The 26,203-nt window shown below is 43.3% G+C and overlaps 1 protein-coding gene across 1 annotated transcript in view; it reads left to right on the top strand.

Annotated features, from left to right (window-relative positions):
* CIBAR1 (CBY1 interacting BAR domain containing 1) overlaps positions 1-26,203 on the top strand; it is a 276,006-nt gene that overhangs the window by 47,529 nt on the left and 202,274 nt on the right. Inside the window, exon 3 of the mRNA XM_033934820.1 lies at positions 11,406-11,474. Coding sequence (XP_033790711.1) covers positions 11,406-11,474 — 69 coding nt within the window. The remainder of the gene's footprint in view (positions 1-11,405; positions 11,475-26,203) is intronic.

Raw genomic sequence — 26,203 nt, 5'->3', positions numbered from 1 at the left:
CTTTCTTCTTTTTCACTGGAGGGGTTAGGATTGATTTTTTTTTAGGGGGGGGTTTGGGGGGAGACAATATGGTTATTTTATTGATATCAAACTAGAAAACCCATTCGAAAAACACCCAAAATACAATATGAAAAATGTTTTTAGGGAAAATAGTGTTTAAGAGAAAGTATGAAAGCCACTACTAACAATCCTATGATATATTTTTATAAAATTTTTTGTTTTGTGTGGGAGACCTCAGTGTGGATTGGTGTTGTATTGAGCGTATGCTCAAATAAGTGTTGAAGCATTGAGCACTTCTGCGCTTACCTGACTTACCAGTCCACACTGAGGTCTCCCACTTAAAACAAAAATTTTATAAAAATATATCATAGAATTGTTAGTGGGTTTCATACTTTCTCTTAAACACTGTTTTTCCTAAATACTTTTTTCATATATTTTATTGATATGGCAGAATTTTTTTGTATTGAATGTGTATGGTTGTATATATTGCTGTATCGCTCATTTGTGTTATGGTTTCTGGAAAATTAAAATAAACTATTTTTTAAAAAAAGAGAACTACAAAAATATAACCTACTGAAACCCAAGTTTACCTGTCCCAAGTTTGAATGCCACCAGGCAAGATGTTCCAATGGATGGTTGTTTTGTTTTTTTGTGTTTGTTTGTTTTTGGGGGGGAATTCTCAGCAGAGCAGATCCTCTCTCATTATCTCTTCAGGTGTGGGGAGAAGGGTGTTTCCAGTTCTGGTGAGAGGGTTTGGGGGTTAGGTGTTTCAGGTTTCTGCAGATTGTCCTTGTTAAGATCAGCTGGAGAAATGTGAAGGGTAATTTAGGAGTAATATAAGAGTAATTTGAGACTAGGGGTGAGTGGGCTGTGGCAGACAGTAATTCACAGGTTGCTGTGAAAATTATCTTTAATTTTCCCTCGGGTATCTCTCAATACTACGTTACCATTCTAGTAATCTCTGGGTGTGAAGGGAAGCCCGTGGACTGTGACTTGGGGGTGTTGCCGGGTTAGGGTGAAGGAAGTTCTGGGGGGGTGGCAGCAGGAGGGAGTGGGCATCCCTCCTGTCAGGGGATTTGTCAGGGGGGGAGGGGACGTTGGCAGTTTCGGCAGGTGGGAGTGGGCATCTTCCTTGTCGGGGGGTTCGAGGGTGGTGGCAAGAGGGAGTGGGCAGCCCTTCTGCTGCGGATATTCGGAGGGGGGCTGGGGATGGCGTTGGGGATCCCTCCTGCTGACTGACTTCAAGGGGGAGGGGGTTCCCTGCCACGACCGCTCAGCTGATCATGGCAGGGAGATTTTCTTGCGGTGATCAGCTGGTGGCAAGGGATAAGGCATGATTCTCTTAACTGGTGCCTATGCCATGAGTGCTGGTGAGAGAATTGGGGCGGTTAGGTGGGGTTAGGTGTCTGTCCATTAGGGCAGACCTTATTCTGTATAGGATGCCACTTCTTAGGCGGCTGCTGAGACTGGCATCCTATACAGAATTTCCCACTAAATGTTCCAACGCTGCTCTGACACTCATAGCATTTAGCACTCCAGAAAAATTTTTTTTTCCCCTTTAGTCACTTTTATTGCCATTTTTATTCTTCTATCTCTGTGTGCATGTCTCTAGCTCTCATCTTTTCTTCTCCCTTCAACTTTCACACTGTAACCAATTCAGTTTCTCTTTTTCTCCTTCACTTTACTGCAAGGAAATTTAGTTCAGTATTAAACAAAACATGAGCTGCCAGCTGAACATGACTCCCTACTTTCTGTGTAAATGCAATTATCCGATTACAAGTAGGCAGCATATTATCACATGTTGGGTGACATCATCACGGAACCCAGCATGGACAGTCAAAAAGTGTATTGTCACTTTAAAACTTTAAGACCGCGGATACCATGCGTGTGCCAATGTCTTCCCGCCCAACACTGGCTTGCCAGACCATCAGTTTTTTACGAAGCTGAGAAGCTGTGATTTAGGTTTTCTGTAAGCATGTCAAACTAATTCCTTTATTGTGCTTTCCTTTTTAATTTTTTTCTTCGTTTTAGTCATATTATATTTCTTTTCTTTTTCCTTCATTCTGGTTAAAATGTTTTGATTTTGTTTTTCGGGCTCTTTTCAGCCTGTTTCAGGACGGAAGTGTCAATGGTTTGGGTGGGGTTTTTTTGGTATTTCATCTACTCGACCTCCTCAGGCTATAGAGTTATTTGACCTCTCATCAATGGCTTTTCTATTGAGGTCCAAAGCTCTTGGGGCTAGATTCACTAAGCAAACCGATCGTATACTGATCGGTTTGCGAGCTCTTTGCGACCAAATTTCCCTCCAACCCGATTCACTAACACCTGTAGCGATCCGATCCCGACCCTTCCATACAAATTAGCAAAACCCCATGCAAAATAGCCAAGCGATTGATTCACTAACATTTGCTTGGCTATTTTGAATCGGATTTTACTATTAGCAAACCCAACTGCTGCAGACCTGTCGGTAAATGAGTTACCGTCAGGTCTGCAGGTTTTTGACAGGCCTGCCTGTCTTTTTTATTCATTTTTTTCCATGGCACAGATATTTTGTGTGTGTTACACACGCAAAATATCTGTTCCATTAAAAAAAATGAATAAAAAAGACAGGCAGGCCTGTCAAAAAATGTACCCCTACGCACACAAACGCGCCCCTTCCTGAAGAAAATGTGCCCCCTAAGCAGGAGGGATGCCAACTCTCTCCTGCCATAAGTACTTAAAAAAACAAAAAAAGCCAAATTGCCGATGCTGCAGCACAGCCGCCCCCACCCCTGACCGGCACGGCCCTCACCCTCCCTCCCCGTGACCGGCACGGCATGGCCCTCGCCCCCCTCCTGGCACAGCCCACCCACCTCCGGCATCAAAATGTCAACTATGGCAGGAAATTATGATGTTGATGCTCAACTTCCAGCATCGATACTGGTACCAATGGCATTAAACTCTTCATCATCGGGGGAACCTTGTAAAAAAGCTAAGAAGCATAAACATGTTACCCCCCTCCAAGCATTCATTGGCATTGTCTCAAGCGTTATCAACATCGATGCACTCTAACGTCATTGCACCGATGCCAGATCGCCATCTCTACAATTGGTGTCTCCTCTGAGGTGTGCCTCAACATCAAGGTCCCCAACACCTTGACACCCAGTATAGCCAGCGCCTAATGTACCCTTGCCAATATTGGTACCAGCACCATCTCTTCAGGAACAACTTAAAGTGCTGTTGTAGATAGAACTAGCTGGGCTGTTGCAGTAGCACCCTGTGCAAATTCCTGCATCAATATCCAGTCTCAGCACCATCTTCAAATTCCATCGAGGCATCAGTCTCGGACACTATGACATCAATCATCCAAGCCAAGAAGACTCTAGAGAACAGTTCATCATATTCTCAACACTCATCTCGATGCTCATCTCGACCTTCACCTTGACGCTCACCTCAGCAATCTTCATCTGCAAGGATTGACATTGAGGAGTATGACTCAGACTTGTTATCATGTTCTTCCAGCGATTATCCTGAGTTGTCTGCATACGAGTCTTACAGTATTTCTTCTGATCCATCTGCTACACTTCCTTGAAGGTTACCTCCAGAAAGTCTGTCATTTACAAAATTTATCAGACAGATGGGAGTGGCACTTCCAATTAATATGGAATCTGTGACAGAACTTTGAGGAGAACTCATGGACGCTCTTGAATAAAGAGTTGCTTAAGCACTGTATAAAGGTTCCACTCCACAATCTTATGAAGGAAGCCTTATTTAAAAACTGGGAATCTCCACTCTATCTCAGTGGCTCCATGCAAGTTGGACACACTTTACAAAACTCAAAAAATCAAAAGACACACAGATTGCATGACTACCTTATCCTTCAAGTCAATCCAAACAACAGCAGTTCTTTTGATTCCATATTAGAGAACAAGCAAAAAACAAAAGGAATTGACCCCAAAATATCCACAAAGAAGAAAATCCAGAGAAAGCCAAAAAAACTCTGAGGAGTGACGATGTTCCTAAATGGACTTGATTTGAAAGTATCAAAGTTCCAAAGGTACACTAAAATCATCCACATAAAATAATTCCATCCACATAAAAGTACCGTGTTGGGTCCTGTATCCCTAGCGGACTAAGTCCTTTAAGGCTCTTATGTGGATGATTTACTTTTATGTGGATGGAATTATTTTATGTGGATGATTTTAGTGTACCTTTGGAACTTTGATACTTTCAAATAAAGTCCATTTAGGAACATCGTCACTCCACAGAGTTTTTTGGTTTTATATTAGAGAACATTGAAAGTATATCTCAACCTTTACTTCAGACTCTACCCATAGGAGGTCAGGTCAACTACTTTTATCATCGATAGGCTCTCATAATGACAAATCACTGGGTCATTTAGGTAGCGAGTCATGGATATGCCCTTTGTTTACACCAAAAATCTCCAGACCATCTTCCAAAAGAGTCTCTTTTCAACTTCCATCAGAACTTCCACCTTCACCAGGAGCTCCTCATTCAGCTCAATGCAATAGAATAAGTTCCCATACAGGAGAGGAGCCGAGGGTTCTACGCCAAATACTTCCCGATACCAAATAAGATTGGAGGTCTCCCTCCAATATTGGACCACCATGCTCTCAACAAGTACGTGGTGAAGGAGAAATTTTGTATAATCTCTCTGGGAACCCTGTTACCATTGTTAGAGAAGAACAACTGGCTCTGCTTTCTAGACCTCAAGGAAGCACACACCTATATTTCCATATTAATGACCCACAGGAAATATCTTCATTGGACTGGCATCACTAAATGTTTAGTGATAGTGGCTGCAACCCTCCACTGTTATGGTTTTCATGTGTGCCTTTACCTATATGACTGGTTAATCAAGGCCTTATTGCCTCAACAAGTGCACCAGGCCATCAACTCAACAATAGACGATTGGAACTTCTGGGCTTTGCAGTCAACTATCAGAAATCCTATCTTCAACCCACTCAAATGTTAAGAGTTCATTGGAGTTCTAAAGCTTGAGCCTATCTACCATAACAGAAGCTCTATGCGCTGATTCATATCCACCAGAAGGGCTCCTCTCTTCAATGCATCACTGCATGCCAAATGATGTGTCTTCTAGGTCACATGGCATGTATAGTTCAGAAGACACCATTTGCCAGTCTACATATCAGAGAATCTCTGAACACTTTTGGCCCAATGGTCTTAAGCCACTGGAGCACTATCCCAACAAATATTAGTGACCTCGGACCTTTGTCAGACCCTTTAATGGTGGGTATAACCATCCAGTCTTTTCAGGAGCCTTCTATTCCATGCTCCACCACATCAAAAAAAATATTAACAGATGCTTCCTTGCTGGGCTGGAGAGCCTACCTTGATGGCCTCCATACTCAGGGCACCTGGATTCCTCACCAGAAAACTCTCCACATCAATCTCCTAGAAATTCAAGCAATCCACAATGCTCTATGCATATTCCAAGATCACCTCAATCAAGTAGTATTCATTCAAATAGACAAACAGAAAGCTTTGTACTATGTGAACTAACAAGGAGGTGCATATGGTCTTGCCCACTTTGCCAAGAAGTGATCCAAGTCTGGTCCTGGGTGATCCCTCGCAACATATTTCTAAAACAGTTTACTTAGCAGGCAAGCAAAACATCGTAGCAGACAAATTGAGCAGTGGTCACTCAACTCAAGCATCTTACATCACATGGAGGGGCATAATCAAAACATACATCTAAGTCCGATTTGGACATATGGTGCTAGACGTCCAAAGTAGGCAGTGGGAAAATGCTCATTTTCGAAAAATATATCTAGAATATTTTTTTTTTTCCGAAAATCATCTATCTGGACATCCTGGCTATTGTTCGTCCAGACTGCCAGGATGTCTATCTTTTACCACCTTTTTGACCAAAATTTTGTTCAAGTCCCAAACGCCCAAGACAAGACCATTTGGACATGGGAGGGGCCAATCTTGTAATGGACTGGCCACCTAGAACTTCACAAAATAAGTGCCAGATAAACATCTCACCAGAACTCCCTTATAGGTTTATGGTGAGCCCTCGAAAACCACTATACCCACCTGTCTACAACCCCAATAGCCTTTATGGCACCTATATGGCAGTAGAGTAGGAGGGGGTGCACATATTCCACATAAACGTAGTGGTTAGAGTGGCTTATGAGTCTGGGTCTTCTCTCTGTGGTTCGCTAGTCCACCCCCAGGCTATTTAAGACACCTCTGTGTGCAGTTCTACTAGGCTTTCCTATACCAGGTGCTGATGTTCTGGAGACAGGTATGTACTTTTAGTCTGATCTTTGTGGGGATGTGAGGGGGTTAATGAACACCGGGAAAGTGTGTGGGGTTCTTTACTTTTTTTCTGCAGTGGTTATTTAGTCACTTTAGATACCTTTTTGGCATTTATACTTGTCTTTACATCATCTAACTAACAACGTTTGTTTCATCCAGGATGTCTAGTAAAATATTTGATTATCCCTGCAAGACAACTAAGTCTAGGTCGGCCCCCATTCCGCCCACATACTGCCCTAACCACTCCTCCAGATATGCCCCTTTCAGTTCTTGGCGCACAGTGGCATTCAGAGGCATAAAAAGTCCTGCGATACGTACAGAAAGTCAGTTTGATTATCGGCACTTGGACAGCCTTCGGGTTTTTAGACGTGTTTTAAGTTTTGAATATGAGCCCCATTGTCTCAAATTGGAATCCTGGATGTGGACCTCTTTGCTTCTCCTCACAACCACAAATTTCCTTTATTTTATTTATTTATTTAACACGTCGTCCCAAATGGGTTACATGAGTACATTCATAGTATGGTTAGCACATACTTTGCTGAGAATACAGCATTTACAGTATAGGCAAAGGGGTTAGATTACAGTATAGACATAACATGCAGACATAAAATACTGACTTAGTGGGCTTAGGGTGGATTAAATTACAGCACATTCAGTGTAGATATCACATGGAGATAAGATAGCTTTCTTAGTAAGTGGATGCATGTTTGTTGTAGGAGAATGTAGTAATTCAGGTTATATTTGCGGTGGCATGCAAGTATTTGTGAGATTCCGTTTGGAATTTTAGGTCATGTCTTTGAGATCCATCCATCAGGGGTGTAGACGTGGGTCTTCAAGGAGCTGGATTTGTAGAGAGGAAGTTTTCACAGCTTTTCTGAAGTTCCAAAGACTGTCTAGTGATCTAATAGATGGTGGGATGTTTTGCCACATTTTGGGTATGTAGTGAGAATATGAGCGTCTTCGGGATGTCTCAAACGTGAGTGAGCGGCCAAGTGGCAGGACCAGCCGTTTGGGATCTCAGTGATCGGTTGGGGACATAAATTTGTAGTTTTGATGCTATATAGTTTGGCGCCATTTTGTGGAAAGTCTTAAAGGCTAACACCAAGGCTTTAAAGGCGCATCATTTTTGGATAGGAAGCCAGTGCATGGATGTTAGTGCAGGGGTGACATGGTCATGGAAGCCCAAGTTTTTTAGGAGTCGGATAGTGGCGTTTTGCACACCTTGGAGACGGGAGAGTGTTTTTGTGGGTAATCCCACTAGTACAGCATTGCAGTAATCTAAGCAGGATACTACAAACGCATATAGTAGCACCAAAAAAAAAAAGCCTCCCTTCAGGCTTGATTTAGGTCCACCGCCGCTGCTCCTCTGCTGCCACTACTCGAATCCGGAAGCCTTCATCCCGACATCGGAGAGGACATTCCGGGCCAGCCAATCGCTGCCTGGCTGGCCCGGAACGTCCTCTCCGACGTCAGAATTGATGTCGGAAAGGCTTCCGGGTTCGAGTAGTTTGCAGCAGAGGAGCAGTGGCGGTGGACCTAAATCGGGCCTGGAGGGAGGCTTTTGTTTTCCGCGGTAGGGGGGAGGGAGGAGGTAGGCAAGCAGGCAGGCTGGCTGGCTCTGGGGAGGGAGGTAGGTAGGTAGGTTTTGAGGGAGGTAGGCAAGCAGGCTGGCTGGCTCTGGGGAAGGGAGGGAGGTAGGCAGGCTTTGGGGGAGGTAGGCAGGCAGGCTGGCTAGCTCTGGGGGAGGGAGGTAGGTAGAGGCTTTGGGGTGGTAGGCAGGCAGACTCTGGGGGAGGCAGGCAGGCTGGCTCTGGGAGAGGCAGGAAGACTGGCTCTGGGGGAGGTAGGCCGGCAGGCTTTTTGGGAGGGGGTGGGACAAAGGTTGGAAGCAGTGAGGGGAAATAGGAAGGAGAGAAAACGGCAGAGAAGGGGCATGGGGTTATAAGTAGAAGAAAGACTACAGAGATAAAGGCCTGGACCAAAGGGGAAAGACAGGAGGCAGAAGCAGGACTTTGGGAGGTGCAGACAGAGGGGGTGAGCAAGGGACATCGACGCCTCTTTGAAAGCTTAGGTTTGAAAATAATAACACATGCAAAATGACACCAGCGCAAGGTTTTCAAAATTATAATTAAGATTTATTGAATTATTGTTTCTATTTTTTCATTATGATATCAAAAGAATCAAGCATAATTGCTTAACAGTTGTGCTAATGGGAGATCGTTATAGTTGCCAAATGCTGGCCTTCTCATAACAATCTCGTCTTACTATCTCATTTTATTCTATTATATACTTTTGGCTTATTGTGACATCAGGTTGACAACCAATAAAATAACATGGGTGGTCTTAAAAGTTTAGACAAAGCAAAATTCCTCCATGTTTCAAAGTTAGACAGTTTTAGAAAATTACTTTTGATTTCTGAATTAACATTATAACATATTCAAGAGAATCTACAATTATTAACAGGGTGCTGAGAAGTTCTCAGCTTAAGTTTCATCCACACACAGTGCTGCAAAGTTGTTAGCCTGAAGGAGGGAGCTGACAGCTTCACACAAAAGCCCTCCTATGTTAGAGCAGGGGTCTCTAACTTAATTACTTCCAGATGTTGCTGTAGGATTTCTTTAGGTTGCAAAGATATATAAATGTTTTTTCAACACACATTCTTTTGTTTAATACAGTCACACAAATCACTCCAGGGGCCCCCATTCATTCATAACTCGGCCATTCATACTTAATGCATTTTATCTCTTAGTTAGGACAAGTTATCTTCCTAGCTAGTCTACAGCACATGTGGTATTAATTAACACCACGATGCTGAGAACAAAGACCTGAAACACAAAATGGATTCCAAGAACCCAAAATGGATTCCTTCATGATCTGGCACAACAGCAAAGTACATAAAAGAACACCATCCTTTCCCTTATATTAATCTATAGTGCGTTTTTCTGGCTTTAGTTACATATTATTCAGATTTTTATTCACATGTTTTTCGTACGCTTCTACTTGGGCGTGTCCCTAACTGACACAGATGTTTGTATCTAACTAGAATTACCCAGAATCATACGAAAAACAGGCGCTTTTGTAGAAAAACTCCACAAAAAATGCTGCACTTATCATGTTCTGACATCCATTCCATTACCATCCCATAACCATCACCCCCTGCTGGCCACGAGCCACTACTACTCAGAGCCCCTGAGGAAGAGCAGAGAGAGGCAAGATCATAACAGAGGAGGGAGAGAGAGAAAGGGAGACCTGGAGCAAAGGTACAAAGGAGAACTGACACTGGATCTGGGGGCACTAAGGACATAGGAAGGAGGCACTGGGGGCACTAAGGACATAGGAAGGAGGCGCTGGGGACACTAAGGACATAGGAAGGTACTGGGTGCACTAAGGACATAGGAAGGAAGGAGGGAGGGAATAGAAAGTGACAATTGTTGGGCCTGAGTGCAGAAAGAAATGAAAGATAGGATGCATAGTCAGAGGGAAACGCAACCAGAGACTCATGAAATCACCAGACAGCAAAGGTAGGAAAAATCATTTTATTTTCAATTTAGTGATAAAAATGTGTCAGTTTTTAGAATTTATATCTGCTGTCTATATTTTGCACTATATTTGTCTATTTTTCTATAGTTACTGAGGTGACATCATTGAAAAACCCCCAAATATAAATAATTAACATTTTCTCTGCGTATAGGGTGCTTTGTGGGGTTTTTTAAGTTTTATGGTTACCATTATGAAATAATAAGATATTGTGTGTACATGAAAAATGAATGGAAGAAATTGGTGGCGGGGCTAGGGCGGGATTGGGGGCGGGACTGAATATTAATAGATGTCCCGTTTTGATGAAAAAAATAAATGGTCACGTTAACCAAGGACTGACTGAAAACTAAGAAATGGATAGTCCTGGAGTAGCTGAGTCAAAGCCCTGATCTTAATCCCATTGAGATGCTGTGGGGTGATTTAAAATGGGCTGTACATGCAAGAAACCCCAGTGAGAGTCAGAAATCTATACTCACTCACTGTAGTCTCGACACTCTCTCTAATCCCGGACGAGGTCCCCAGCTGAAAAGGTTCAGATCCCAATACTGCCTTACACACATACTCTGTCGTCTCTGGTACCGCTGCAAAAAAGAGGGAGGACATCTCATTAGGAAGAAAAGAACACACATGCAGACTATTACATGGCAAAAGAGATGTGTCTTTATTCAGAACAACAACACATATTTATAGTCTCCCCCCCCCCCCTTTGTACATGCCCAGTCACAAGCTAATAATGGGTGTAGCTTACGAGGAAAGATAAGTTTCGTTTCTCATGAAAACAGGGAGGGGGGAGGGAAAATCCACAGCCAGTAGTCATAGTTACAGATAACAAAAAGAGACAATGTTTTTGTGTGATTTCTTGCATAGCAAAATAAGCTTATAAAGAATATAACCTTACAAACATCTTTGGTTATATCACGATGTAACTAGAATAACTCAAGATAGATGGAAAATGTTTTTAGCAATGAGAGAGGAGACAAGGAAGCTAGGTGCTACTTTTCTATTAGCATATCCATGAAAATGTGTTATTAAGTATATGGGTTTAAAATATGTGTTCTTCACACCAGACCATCTACGATCCTTTTTAGATCTCAAAGGTTTTTCTAGTGGAGGGTGTGTAGCTGAAGAATAATGCCAGGTTGTAGCATTTAAACTTTTTCTTTGTATTTTCAGCAATTTACTCCCTGTATTTCTTTATTCCCCTCTTCTTATTGATTGAGGTCTAATGAAGAGTTAAGTTTCACAATAATTTTTGCTTTTTGCTTTATGTTAAAATGGAAAATGTTCTCTTTTTCTTTTTGGAACATGACTCTGTATTTCTGTACCAAGTAGTTTATACTTGTAAAGCATGTTAAATTGAATTTAAAAAAAATTTTGTTTACCTGCAATTACATCACTTTCTTTTTCAGACATAAATAAAAAGATTTTATATCGATATGTGAGCATTTCTTAAGAACTGAATATTTCATGAAGTGTCCTAATTTTTTTCACATGACTGTATATATGTATACAAGTGACTATATACTGTATATATTCACTTGTATAAACTGTTTTCAAATTAATATTGGTTGATTTGTTTATAGGTTGAAAGACTTGAAGCAAAAGTAGTAGAACCTCTGAAGAGTTATGGGGCCATAATTAAACTTAAAAGGGTAAGTGTATGCAGAATTCATATCAGATTTTGTTTTTCAGATATTCTGTCACAACGTTATAATGCAGTACCCAGTCATTTAAGTCTTATACAATCTATAGAGCTAGTCACAGGAAAAAGATGTTTCTGTTGTGGGAGAACAGTACACGTAAAATCAACTTCCAAATATATGCACACTATTTTACCTTCCCTTCACTGTGCACATGACTAGTACGAGTAAAGTCCATGGGCTTTTAATATGAGTACTTTTCACTTATTCATTTTCAAGTATACTTTCATAAAAAGTATACTTCTTGTACAATTCTACTTTATTCTGGGACTAGTGGGTTATTTCCCTCCTCCCACCAGGGATCTGTGGGAGGCATCAAAACTTAAAAAACTGTTACCCTCTTCCTCTCATACCTCATCACTGAGCATACTCCTAACCACAGCAGTCTTTCCTACAAGCCAGGCTGTAGGAGCTTATCTTTTCTGCTCGTGTTTCATTTTTGTGATATTTCAGTACATTTCAGTAATTTTCAGTTGTGGTTTTCACCCTCGTGCTTTGGAGGTTTCCTGCGGGGACATCCTTGACTGCGGAAGATTGCAGACTGTTGGAGAATGTCTGCTTCAGGGGGGGCAGTAATCCCCCCAGTGGACAGCTTGCACATCAGATTGGGGCTCCGGGATCGTTCCCTTGGGTGCTAGCTCACCCCAGGTTCATCCGCTAGTTGGGTGAAGTGCAGACTGAGCAGTTCCATAGAGGTGTGACCGGGATCAGAGCCAGACTGCATTCTTCTGCCAGGCATTTGCATGATGTGGGCACTGGTGACTGAGGTCTCTGACTTTGGTGGTCAGGCTGGTGGGGCAGTCAGAAGATTTGAAATCCACTTTTCCAAGTTCCCTGAGTCACAGAATCTCCTGGTGAACTGTTACAGCTCTGCTTGCAGTTTCTCTCATTCAGCACATGTTGCAGTGAGTAAGAGGCTGACAGCCTAAATCAGCAATTTGGGGGATTCTGGAAAAGGGGTTTTTGGGTGGTTTCCCTGCATGCCCTACCCCTCACCACCTCTAAAATCCCCAAATTGCCATTTCTGAGGGTTCCTATAGTTTCCTCAGGCTCTTTTTATTCAAAATCGGCACCCATGGTGGCCATCTTGGATTTTTCCTGATTTAAATTAAAGTATATTTTTTCATATTTCTGAGCTTTGTTTTTGCACGAATACTTCATAGATGGCCTCCCTAGGGCAGGATGGGATGGATTCATGCCTCATTTGCGGTGGATGGCTGTCAGATGTGCAGTCGTGTTCCACATGTGCTGCAGCCCGCGAGGGGGGTGAGGTTTGCCTAGATGCGGTGCCTTCGACCTCTGAGGAAGTTCTTCAAGCGCCTTCTACCCCGACTCCCATGAAATTAGCAGCAGGGTCCCTGGAGAGTGCACTGACAATGTTTTGGTGAAATGTAAGTGTGTATCCGGCAAAAAATTTCAAAAATCTTCAAAACATTCAAAATCTGAGGCGCAGAAGTTGCTTTCCGATACGAAGGATGGTTTTCCCCTGGAATTTGTGGCTATGCTTTATCAGGCATACTTAGTTAAAAAGTCTCTGCCTGTCTCCCTTCCACCAGTCTCTGTACCGGTCACAGGGATCCCTGTTCCAAGGGATCAGGGTCTGTCTTCTTGCTTTGGGAGTGCCATGGAGTACGCCAGCTGTGCCTGCAGTTGTGTCAGACACTCTTTCCATTCCTCTGCTTTCGCTGGGCGGCTCTGCGGCAGCCATGAATGTGATGAATTTGGCGGATCTCCAGGATCCAGACCAGTGTGGAGCACTTGATTTGGGGGAGGACCCCACAGTGCACAGATTCTTCAAGTCCACGCATCTTATGAATTTGATCTCTGAATCTCTGCAAGAATTGAAGCTGCAGTTGGAAAAGCCGGCCACTGCTGAATATTCCCTCATGAGTGACCAGAGGCCACAATCTGCCTCTTTTCCTGATCATCCTGAAGTTGTTCACATTCTTGCAGATATCTGGGACACTTCAGAGGGTCCTTTGAAATGTGCTCGAGCGATGGCGCGGCCTTATCCCATGGCGGATGGTTTTAATAAGCGCTTTGTTTCACCTAAGGTGGACTCTTTGGTGGCACAGGTCACCAAGTGCACATCTCTTCCCACAGATGGAGGAATGGTCCTGAAGGATATCTAGGAACAATACATGTATTTCATCTTGAAGCGTCTGTTTAATTCAGCTGTGGCTGTTAAAGTGGCGATGGCCTCCTCTTTCTTGGCTCAGGCATGTCATTCCAAGCTGCACCATGATCCTGACACTATGGTGCTTCATTATTTTGATTTTCTCATCTCTGGAGTAGATTACAGGGCGCCTATTCTGTTTCAGCTTGCAGAATGCTCTGGATTCGGCAATGGTATGATGATTCCTCTTCTAAGGCCACATTGAATCGGTTGCCCTTTAAGGGTCAGCTTCTGTTCGGCCAGAATCTGGATGACTTTATAGCCAGTGTTTAGGATTATAAACCCAAGGCTTTGCCTGGGAGCAGGTTCTGCCCTTCTATGAATTCGGGGCATTCTAATTTTCATCCCTTCCAGCGTTTTCATCCATACTCCAGTCCTTCCTCAGGACAACGGTCCTCTGTGTCTGCCAGATCACGCTTTAGCAGGCCCCACTATCAGCAGTCCGCGGCAAGTTGATTGGAAGCTTCCGCTTAGAAACAGACATCGGGGGGTGGTTGTCGGCCTTTCTGGTGGAATGGGAGGCCATCACCTCCAAACGCTGAGTTCTAGAGGTTCTCAAAGATGGCTACAAGTTGGAGTTTCTCTGTCCTCTGACCGAGTATTTTCTGGATTCCCCTGTGGGCCGCCTCAAAAAGGTGATTCGGATGTGGGCCACAGTCTGCAGATTTTTGGATCTTGCGGCAATCGAACTCGTGCCATAGTGAGATTGGCTCTAGGAGATACTCGATATACTTCATCATTCCAAAGAAAGGATCTGACGATTGGAGACCAATTTTGAACCTCAAGGCGGTCAATGCAGCCCTGAAGGTTCCTTGTTTTCGCATGGAGATGGTGCAATCTGTGATAGCATCGGTGGTGCCGGGGTAGTTTCTAGCCTCCCTGGGTCTGCCAGAGGCGTGAAATATCTACAGTTCCATATTCTGGGGCAACATTTCCAGTTTGCAGCACTACCCTTTGGATTGGCGACGGCACCCTGGGTGATGGCGGTGGTGGCACTCCATCTTTACAACCTGGGGGGTCTTGGTTCACCCATATCTGGATGACTAGTTGACCAGAACTCCCTCGCTATCCGAAGGGTGTCAGGCTTTCTGGCAGCTGGTACAGTTGCTGCAGAATCTGAACTGGGTGATCAACTTTCAGAAGAGTCACCACTATCCCACCAAGGATTTGGTATATCTGAGAGTTTGATTTCACATGAGTCAGAACAGTGTTTCTCCTGTGTCCCATCAGGAGAAGGTACGAGAGGTTATCAGAGACCATCTGGCCTCTCTGATCCTGATGGTGTGGCAGTATCTCCAGGTCCTGGGGTCCATGGTGGCAACTATCAATGTGGTACCATGGGCCAGGGCTTGTCTTCGCCCGTTGCAGGAGTCTGCTTTCGCATTGGAATCCACAGCGGAACCTGTTACATACACCACTGACCTGGATAAAAGTGGCGTGCAACAGTCTAGCATGGTGGTTGCGTCCTCTCACTATCCAAGGGCCTTCCGCTCCAGAACTTGGATTGGGTGATCCTGTCAACGGATGTGAGTCTCAAGGGCTGGGGAGCAGTCTACACATCTGTCCCGGTTCAGGGCCAGTTGGCGCCTTCAGAGCACAAGTGGTCGATCAGTCGCCTTGAACTGCAGGTGATTTGGATGGCCCTTCTCCACTTTGAGGGTCGTCTCCCTCATCGAGCTGTCCATGTGTTCTTGGACAATGCCATGGCTGTAGTTTATGTCGGTTGTCAAGGGGACACAGAGACCCTCGCTGAACGTGGAGGCTCAGCTGCTTTTTTGGTGGTTGGAGAGGCATCTTGTGGCACTGTCTGGTGTATGTGGCAGAAGTGGACAACATTCAAGTGGACTTTCTCAGTCATCAGACTCTGGACCTCTCTCAAAGAATGTTCGATTGCCTGATGGATGGGTGGGAGTTCCCCGTATTCCAATCTCATGGCGACTGTGGCAAACAAGGTGGCCGAGCAGTTCTTCAGTTGTCGAGAGGCTGGTAGCGAAGGCCTTGATGCTTTGGTTCAGCCCTGACCCCGGGAGGGTTGTCTTTATGTCTTCCCTCCATGGCCCATAATAGGGCATCTGTTGAGGTGGATCACTAGGGGTCAGTGATTCTGGTGGCTCTCAGTTGGCCAAGGCAGCCGTATATGCCGACCTGGTTCGTCTCCAGCAGGATCGAGGGCTCTGGTTACCTTGTCATTCAAGCCTCCTCACGCAGGGTCCGATTGCGTTGCAGGATCCAGACCACTTTGGTCTTTCTGCATGGCTCTTGAGCACGTGGCCTTGACTGGCTGGGGCTATTCTTCAATGATAATTGCTACATTGCTTCACAGTAAATGGAAGTTCACAGTGGCTGCCTATGCGAAGGCTTGGAAGTGTTACCAGGCTTATTGCGCCATGAGTTAGGTAGACTCTTCTATTCCATCGTCTCCTCGGGTCCTGGTGTTTCTGCAGGATGGCCTGAAGAAGGGTCTTGCAGTGGTTTCGCTCCGGGTTCAGATTGCTGGTCTTTCGTGTATGGGCCCTTCTTCCCTGAGGGGTTCCTTGGCAGTTCATCTGGATGTGGTTTGTTTTCTGCGGGGCACGTTATGACTGAGGCCTCCCTTGCGCCTTTCCTGTCCGACCTAGAACTTTAATATGGTTCTTTGCTCTCTGGCTCGTCCCCCATATGAGCCTTTGGAGCAGGCATGTCTTATGGATATCATGATCAAGATGGTCTTCCTCGAGACTTTTCAGCCCAGAGGGTTTCAGAGCTTCAGGGTCTTTCATGCAGGGATCCCTTTTTGCGCATTATGGTTCCGCTGTGATGCTGCATACTGTTCCTTCTTTTTTTCTGAAAATGGTGTCTGCTTTCCATGTGAATCAGGAAGTCCAGCTTCCTGCTTTTGCTTCCTATGGTTTGAGGGAGCAGGACTGGGTGTTGCGGTCCTTGAACATGAGCAGACTTGTTGCGGAATCTGGAGGCTACCAATGAGTTTCGTCTCTCTGACCACCTGTTTGTTCTGGCAGGTCCTGCCTGCAAAGGTAAGCCAGCTTCTAAGGCTACAATTTCCAGGTGGATTCACATGGCCATTTCTGCGGCTTATGTAGCAGCTGGAAATAAGCCCTCCCCCCCTTGCGATGCGGGCTCATTCGACCAGAGGAGTTTCCTCCTCTTTGGCAGTCATTGGCTGTGTCTCTGAATGAGATTTGTAGGGCCACTATCTGGTTGTTCTTGCATACCTTCACCAAGTTTTATAGGATCGATGAGGTAACCAGGGTGCTGCTTTTAGTTCCTCTGTGTTGGCAGTAGGCTCATCAATCCCACCCTGACTTTTTGGGACTGCTGTTACATCCCACTGCTCCTGGAATAAAGTGGGATTATACATGAACAAAAGATTAAGTTCTTACCTTTGCTAATCTTCTTTCTTGTAAATCCTCATTTTATTCCGGGAACCTGCCCTATATATTTCTGATTGTCTGCCTTAAAAGTACTGGTAAGCTGGATTTCTGTTTTCTGTCCTGACTTTAGAAGAGTGCCATAAGACTGGATTTAGCACTTGGGGGGAGGGGTCCTTACTTCAGGCACCACCTTCTGACCCCCTCTTTTTGCAATGTTTTGTTGTTCAGGTTTACAATGTTTTATAATCTGTTATTTCATTTTGCATTGTTGTTATATTTGTTTATATGAGCAGAATTGATTTGCTTGCTGGGGAGTTCCCAGTTTCTCTATTTTGTTATTATCCTTTACAGATGTTCCTGGCTGCTTTAAGACTGCTATGGACAGGAGCATGCTCAATGATGAGGTAAGAGAGGGGTTAAAAGTCTGTAAAGTTTTGAGGCTTCCTACAGATCCCTGGTGGGAGGAGGGAAATAACCCACTGGTCCTGGAATAAAGTGAGGATTTATAAGAAAGAAGATTAGCAGCTAAAGGTAAAAACCTAATCTTTCGATCTTAAAAATTGTATTTAAAATGTACCCTTTTTGTGGAAAATATGCTTTGTGCAATGGTGTTAAATTTGTAAGAAAAGGATGGTGAATATGGAAAATAGATCAAGAAAGAATAATTTGAGAATATTGGGTTTGGCTGAGGGAATTGAAGGGAAGAATGTGGTAGCCTTTTTGGAGGAGAATATACCAAAGATACTCCCCATTAAACTAAAAGAACCACTGGAGATTGAAAGAGCACACAGAGTACCAGATAGAAGGGCTAATGGACAGTAAGGACCTAGACCTTTAACTTTTTGTGTACTGCGTTTCCAACATGTTCTGGAAATATTAAAAGTCGCAAAGGAAAATAGGAACCTAACTTATAAAGACTCAAAGATCCTTTTTGTTCCGGACTTTGGAAGGGAAACAGTAAATAAACGCAGACAATTTTTGACAATGAGATCAAAATTACAGGAGATTGGTGCAAGATATGGCCTCTATTATCCTGATGTAATGCGGGTCACATACAAAGGTAAAACTATTCAATTTGAAGACTCTGACAAATTAAAAGAATTTCTGGAACAGCAAGAAACACCAATGCACTGATTTAACTGTCCTGTGGGTTGTGGAGGGGCATCAGAGAAAGTGTATGATATGCCTGAACAAAATTGGTTTTATTTTATGTTTAATTTGTGTGAGTATGTGGACAAGGGCAGCTTACTATTTTTGGCTATATGTTTTGATTTGATTCAACGGTAACGGCTACTTTGGACTTTCAACTGTCATGGAACAGAAGATCCCGAGGATATTATATAATTACCTGTGATTAAGTAGTGTGATTGGATGAAAATCGATCTGAACTACATTCTTAGTGAATGACAAGTTAGAATTTGCTTGTTCCCTCCTACTTGAACGTTCTCCTAAAAGATTGTACGTTTCAAAAGCTGGAGACATCAAAGGATGGGAAAGGAGAGTTCTTCAGCCACTACAAATTGAGTGAAAGGAGTCAACCATTATATATCGAGTGAAGAAAGTAAGGATTGGACTTCTGGACTAAATACAAGAGGCAGATTAAGAATGCAAAATGTAAGAATATGCTAAAATTTAGAGAGGAGCATGATTGAAATTATCAGGTATCCTTGCTATATGCTTGCTTCCATGGACACAGAATGGAGATTACTAACATGGCTCAGATATACCATATGGATCCCCCTTTATCCTATTGGAATAGGCCATATCAGTTGTGAATGAAATGGGAAAGTTCAGCGTTATGCTGCTGTATCTGGACCTCTCTCTTTCATTCTCATTCTTCCTTCAGATTTATATCATTATCTCTTTTATAGGGCTAGCTATAAATTTCTGGTATTTTTACAAACAAAGATTGCGCCACCGTGGACAGAAGAAACGAAAAGTGAGCTGAGTAGTACTGAATCTGGCCCGAGACCGTCTGCCTCATCTTGCTCTTTGCTTTCCAAAGGAAATTCGTTCTTCCCTTGGGCGTAACAAATTTGCAGTGGGCTTTGCTTTCTGCTGCCCGCACCTCCGGCGATGCACTAGAGTATAGATACTTACACTGAAGTAAAGTGGAGTGTGGCACGGGTGGCCAGAGAAGGTGGATGAAGACTACATTCAGGTCAAGTTTAACCTGATTGGGCTAAATGAGCGGGTGTCACACTTTCGGCAGGCGCTGGACATGATCCTCGACTTGGAGACACAGGATGAGCTGGAAGATAACCTAAACAAGAATGACCTGATAGTACAGGCAGCTGAAATGCTATATAGTCTGATCCATGCTCGCTATATCCTCACTAATCACCCAGATGCTTGGAAAATACCAGCAGGGAGAATTTGGGTACTCTGGGAACCAATTGATGCTCCCCATTGGATTATCTGACATCCCTGGTGAAAGCCATGGTGAATCTTTACTGCCCTGAATGCATGGATGTATACATCTCTAAGTCTTCCCGGCATCATAGAAACATAGAAGATGACGGCAGAAAAGGGCCACGGCCCAACAAGTCTGCCCACTCTAATGACCCACCCCCTAATTTCTTCCTTGAAGTGATCCCACATGCTTATCCCATTTTCTCTTGAAATCCAGCACACTGCTGGCCTCAATTACCTGCAGTGGAAGACTATTCCAATGATCAACCACCCTTTCGGTGAAGAAATACTTCCTGAAATCTCTTACCCCTGAGTTTCAACAGGTGTCCTCTTGTCGCCGTAGGTCCTTTAAGAAAAAAGATATCCTCTTCTACCTCAATACAGCCCGTGACATATTTGAACATCTCGATCATGTCTCCCCTCTCTCTACGTTCCTCGAGTGAGTACAGCTGCAACTTACCCAGCGGTTCCTCATACGGGAGATCCTTGAGTCCTGAGATCATCCTGGTGGCCATTCGCTGAACCGACTCAATTCTCCACGCATCTTTTTGATAATGTGGTCTCCAGAATTGTACACAATATTCCAGATGAAGTCTCACCATGGATCTATATAACAGCATTATAACTTCGAGCTTCCGGCTGACGAAATCTCTTCGGATACAACCCATCATTTGTCTAGCCTTGGATGAAGTTTTCTCCACTTGATTGGCAGTCTTCATGTCTTCACTAATAATCACTCCCAAGTCCCGTTCTGCTGCAGTTCTTGCTAAGGTCTCACCATTTAAGTTCTACATGGATTTCTGCTGCCAAGGTGCATGACCTTACACTTTTTGGCATTAAAACTTAGTTGCCAAGTTGAGGACCAATGCTCCAGTAAGAGTAGGTTCCTGTTGTAGTCTCGTGAGACCAAGGGAACTCACAGCACGGCAGGAGTGTAGGAAGATCGCTCCTGCCCCGTGTCACCGCTAGACCACCAGGTAAGTCCAGGGGTGGGTCAGAGCCTACCCAAAAGTTATTTGTGAATTTTCCATATTCACGGGCCAGCTCTGCCCCTAACCCCCGCGAATAGGGAGGGAGAAGTGTATGTTTAAGGAATGAAATTGGTCCTAAATTGGTTTTAGTTTAATTATGATAATTCATGTTATGTACTAAATCTATAAATTTCTTATATTCATGAAATTCACTATAATAATTTTTATCATTAGTCTTAGGGCTCCTTTTACAAAGTCGTGCTAGGGCCTTAATGTACGGAATAGCGTGCGCTAAATTGCCAACGCGCGCTAGCCGCTACTGCCTCCTTTTGAGCAGGAGGTAGATTTCTGGCTAGAGCGTGCTAATGCAGCACATGTGTTAAAACCACTAGCACGGCTTTATAAAAGTAGCCCTTAATTGTGGTTATTTAAAAATCATTTTAGAATCCTTTTATTTATTTCTTACATATCCCCTTTTACAAAGCCATGCTAACGGGGTTAACGCGCGCAACTTTTCATCACACGCTAACCCCTGCGCTGGCCAAAAACTACCACCTGCTTAAAAGGAGGCAGTAATGGCTAGCGTGTCCGGCGGTTTAGCATGCGGTATTACGTGTGTTAAACTGCTAGCGCGCCTTTGTAAAAGTAGCCCATAGTATTCAAGTTTTTACTATATTGTTGTTATATTCTGGGGTGGATGTTAATGATGATTTTTAGAGGGTAATACTTTAGGATGCCTTGCGGGGGTTGGGTTGCTTGTCTATATGTGCGCTTTCAAGTTGTCAAATGTTTGTGGGGAAGGGGGGTCGGGGATTTTATGGTAGGGGTGTGGACGTGTATTGATCAAGGGGTGTTGTTTGGTATAAATGGAATTAAGGGGTATGTTTTATGGTTCCATTTCTTTTTTACAATGGCAAAATGATTCTGAAAATATTTTCTCTAAATGTCAATGGTCTCAATCATTCGATTAAGAGGGAAAAAAACACTTAACTTCTTAAAAAAAACAAAATGCGGATATATACTATATAGAGGAAACCCATTTAAATGCCATGGAAGCAAAAAAGCTAGAGGATGAATGGGTTGAGCATTGTTTTTTGCTCCCGCTATAGGGGAAAAGGCTGGGGTGGCCATCCTGGTTAGTGGAAAGTGTTCAGCTACATTCAAATTGATTTCTGCGGATCCCACAGGGAGATGGGTATTGGTGGAAATGAGCTTGGGGAAAGATACTCTGAGGCTTGTTAATATCTACGCACCTAATTCAAATCAAAATATATTTTTTAAAACTCTTTAATAGTTGATTCTGCCACTGGCTGCTTCTAATTTAGTGGTGGCGGGGGACTTCAATGCAGTTATGGATCCAATATTGGATAAAAAACCTAGTAAAATACTAAAATCATTAGGACTAGATAACTTGGTACAATCCTGTGGTTTAAAGGATATTTGGCGGATTCTTCATTTTAATGATCGGGAATTTTCTTTCTGCTCCCAGGTACATAAATCATTTTCAAGAATAGATTATATATTTGTATCAGATCAATTAATGCAGCAGGTTACAAAGGCCGCCATAGATCCAATCATTTTGTTGGATCATGGTGGAATTTGGATTGAATTGAAAATGGATGAACAAGATTATAGTAGACCTGTCTGGAGATTCAATAATACATTGCTGATTCCAACTTTATTGAAGAATTTCAATCAAAAATTGCTGAATATTTTCAACTCAGTGTTTCAGATGATATCTCTTTAGAAACCTTATGGGATGCTTTTAAAGCTACTATGAGAGGGCAAATAATCTCATATTCTGTACACGTCAGGAAACAACTCAGTAAAGAATTTTCAAATTTGGAGCAAAATATTAAAGACTTGGAGTCACAACTGGCCTTGAAATGGGACCAAACTATTGTACAGGCCCTCTTAAAAGCTAAATATAAATACAATGAGATTTCCTCTCAAATGGTTAGGAAGGAGCTGTTCTCTCAGTAGGCTCTGTATTATGGAAACTCGAATAAAGCCGGAAGAGTATTAGCTAATTACCTAAAAGCTAAAAAAAGGAAAGTAAAAATTGTGGCTATCACAGATGAGAATGGGGAAACTCATTCTCAAATTGGAATTATCTTAAAACAATTTCTGAAATATTATAAAGCTTTGTATTCTTCCAAGCTTTATTCAAATAAAGAACTTGAGGGTTTAAATTTTCTGGAGTTAATTAAGGGGCCTAAAATTCCTGAGCATATAAAAGGAACTCTTGTTGCGCCTATATCAATGAAAGAATTACAAGCAGCATTGAAGTCCCTTAGAGTTGGATCCACTCCAGGTGGTGATGGTTTCTCTGTGGAGTTTTACAAATCATTTCAAAGTACCCTATTACCTCATTATTAAATTTATATCAAGTTCAGCTGACTAAAGGTTGCATTACAGGTACTATGGCAGAATCGTTAACTATTGTTTTGCCGAAGCCAAATAAAGATCCTATGTTGTTTTTTAAAATTACAGGCCTCTATTTCTTTGATAAATGTAGATGGTAAACTTTTGGCTAAGTTATTGGCTTTGTGCTTGGCCAAGGCTCTCCCTTTTATTATTAATATGCACCAAACAGGATTTGTTGCTCAATGGCATTCTTCAAACAACACCAGGCTAGCTTTTCACATGTTAAATTTAACAAAATACAATCTGTAGTTGGCTAACTGTTTTAATCTGCGGGGAGAGTGTTTGGCCTTGAAGGAATGAAAGCCTATTCCAAATACTGTGAATAAACTGACATCAGTATGAGCTCTCGAAATGTAAACGAGGGATTTTGAGCTCAGGCAGCCACTCATAGGTGACCAACACCAGACATGAGTCTAAATTAGCACTGCCTCATACATCATTTAGTCCTGATAAGTGCAAACCATGCAATTCGAGTGCAGAATGAATCAAAGTCAAACAGTCACACCGGGGAGAAAAAATTATAAACTAAACTATATAGACTCCCAATAATCTACCCTATCTATTCTCTATAACGATTGAAATATAAAAGTGCCAGGTGCTAATAATATTTTCCAAACTCATAAAATTAATGAAAGTTACAAGCTAAGATAAAGAAACCCCTCAAATTACCCTTAAAATTGCATAATGCCATATAGGTTAACTCTAAAGTGCATAAGAATATTTGATAAATTCATGAGGAACATAGAATAATACATATGAAAAACCCCCCAAATACTTCCATTCAGCAGGGGGTCTTAAACAGGGGTTTTGGGTGGTTTCCCTGCATGCCCTATCTCTTCTCACCTCTAAAATCCCCAAATCGCCGGTTTTTTAGGGATTCCTGTTCTTTTCCTGGGTCATTTTATTGCAAAATCGGTACCTGCAGCAGCCATCTTCGTTTTCTCCCAATATGAATAAAATTATATTTTTTATAGTTAGGAGCTTTGGTTTTGCTCCAAACGTTAGAGATGGCCTTCCCAGGTCAGGATGGAATGGATTCATGCCTCGTTTGTGATGGATGGCTGTCGGATGTGCAGCCGTGTTCCACATGTACTGCTGCCTGTGAGGGGGCAAAATTTGTACAGATACAGTGCTTTCCACCTCAGGGAAGACCCTCCTTGAGCCTTCTACCCCAATTTCCGCAAAAATCACATCTGGGTGCTTTCAGGAGAACGCTGGCGGCATATAGGTGAAACGCAAGTGTGGTTCCAGGGAAAAGCCTTATAAGCCTTCCAAGCACTCTGAGTCTGAGGCACACAGGGCAGCTCTCACTGCGAGAGATCTTTTCCCCCTGGAATTTGTGAATATGCTTTATCAGACATTCTTAGTTAAGAAGTCCATGGCGGTGTTCCCCCCATCGATGTCTGGGCCGTCCATGGGGATTATGCCTCCACTGGACTCGAGTCTTTCACTTTGTTCCCCAGCGGAAAAGGGCGATATTCGTATTTGGTCAGGCACTCTCTTGATCCCTCTGCTTTCGCAGGGAGGTTTGGCGGTGTCCACAGATGTAGCAAATTTGGCAGAGCTCCGCGATCAGGATCCGTGTGGGTCCCGGGACCTGGCTGATGATCCCACAGTACGCAGATTCTTCAATCTTGTCTGGAGGACCTCCATTACAGAATTTCTGCAGCCGGGATCAGTCGCTCCAGGCGGCAAGTTATCAGAGGCTGCTAATTGCCTCCTTTCCTGATAACTCCTTGTGGTTAGTATCCTATCGAAGAAACACTGTGTTCTGTCCCGTGTGAAAGCAGACTCCCCAGGCTGCGGCCAGTGTCAAGGTAACCCAGCCTCGCCTTCCATTGCTCGGACGTGCCACTACAAACTATGCCATGACCTGACACTATAATGCTGTGTGATTTGGACTTTCTCATCTCTGGGGTGGTTTATATGGCTGATGCTTTATATCAAACCAAAACAAAAAAAGTCTTAATATCTATACCTCACAGACCTCAGCAATGCATCTTATATGAGTCAAACTTTATACATACAATATAAGCACCAAGATCATCATTAGTCTCATAAATACTTTAAATATTTTAAATTATTTTGTATTTTAAATACTTTAAATAGTTTCAAATTGAAAAGTGCTTTTAGAGAAAAAAGATACTAATCTTAGTCTAGGTGGATGGGAATAAGCACTCTGACATAGAACTATGTTTCGCCCACAAGGGCTGTATCAAGGAATTCCCCTCTCCCCCCCCTTTAGTCAACAGACTCATGTTCCCCGTGTTAATCAGGCAGTTTTGGGTTGATGTTTTGGTCTTAAGTATGAGAACACCGATGAAATTGTAAAGCCGATCATTGAATGTTGCTACTTGAAAAATCAGGAACAGCGGCTTTCCTGTTAGAAATTTGTGAATAATTCCGCCGGAAGTGAGAGGTTGAGTGTGTGAGCAGACCCGGTCTCCATACTGACGAGGAGAAAAGTTGGTGAGCTGTCTCATGGATTGTTGATCCTGAGGCATTACCTTGTTGAAGGCTAGCTCAGTGTGTTGTTCTGTTGAAAGCTAGCTAAATCAGCATGCAGGAGAACTGTTTTTATGGCATTTTTGCCACGACTGTGCCGGCTGTGAAGCGAAGTGCACGAACTTTGGAAGAGGCTGCCCTGTGTCTGGTGGACCACGATAGGCTCTGCCAAAGGCAGAGAGGAGCATTTACCTCGCAGCATTCCTGCCGTGAGTGCGAGCTGCAGAGGAGGGCGTTTTTCCTCCAATAGATCTCCATGGGCCCCAGCAGGGGCAGTAATGGCACACCCGTCGGGTGTGAGTGGATTCCAGAGGGGGCTGGTCGTGGCCCTGGATTGTGGCATGATTCTCTTTTTTGTCAGTGTTCCACCATAGGTATGAGGACTGGAAGTATTTTCCCTGCAGCGGGAGCTGACGGGCTGTGTCGGTGTCAGGTGGAGTGCAGGAGAGGAGACTCGCTCGAGCCCTGACAGCTCATTGTTGAAAGAAAGAAGAACCCAGAGGAAGAAGAAAAAAGAGTATAGAGGTAAAACTGTGGCCTGGGTTTTGAAAGTAAGATCTGGAGGGATATACATTTATCTTAATGAACTTTATTGAACCTGGCTGGGTGTAAGGAGGAACAAAATACTGGAGGCGAGGTTTGGCTCATGTAAGCTGAGGCGACAAATAACTGTGTGGGAAGTAGTCTACGGTGAGGACTTTTGGCTGAGACCCCCGATGAATTCTTGGTTATGCTGAGGCCTTAAATGTGCTTTTGAGATTTTGCACTTAAATATAATTAATGAAATTGGACTAAATTGAAAAAGAACTTGGACTTAGC

The sequence above is a fragment of the Geotrypetes seraphini genome, chromosome 2 (genome assembly GCF_902459505.1).
Source record: "Geotrypetes seraphini chromosome 2, aGeoSer1.1, whole genome shotgun sequence".
Classification (NCBI taxonomy): domain Eukaryota; kingdom Metazoa; phylum Chordata; class Amphibia; order Gymnophiona; family Dermophiidae; genus Geotrypetes; species Geotrypetes seraphini.
Note: the sequence above shows the minus strand (reverse complement) of the source record. Positions and strands in the feature narration are given on the sequence as shown.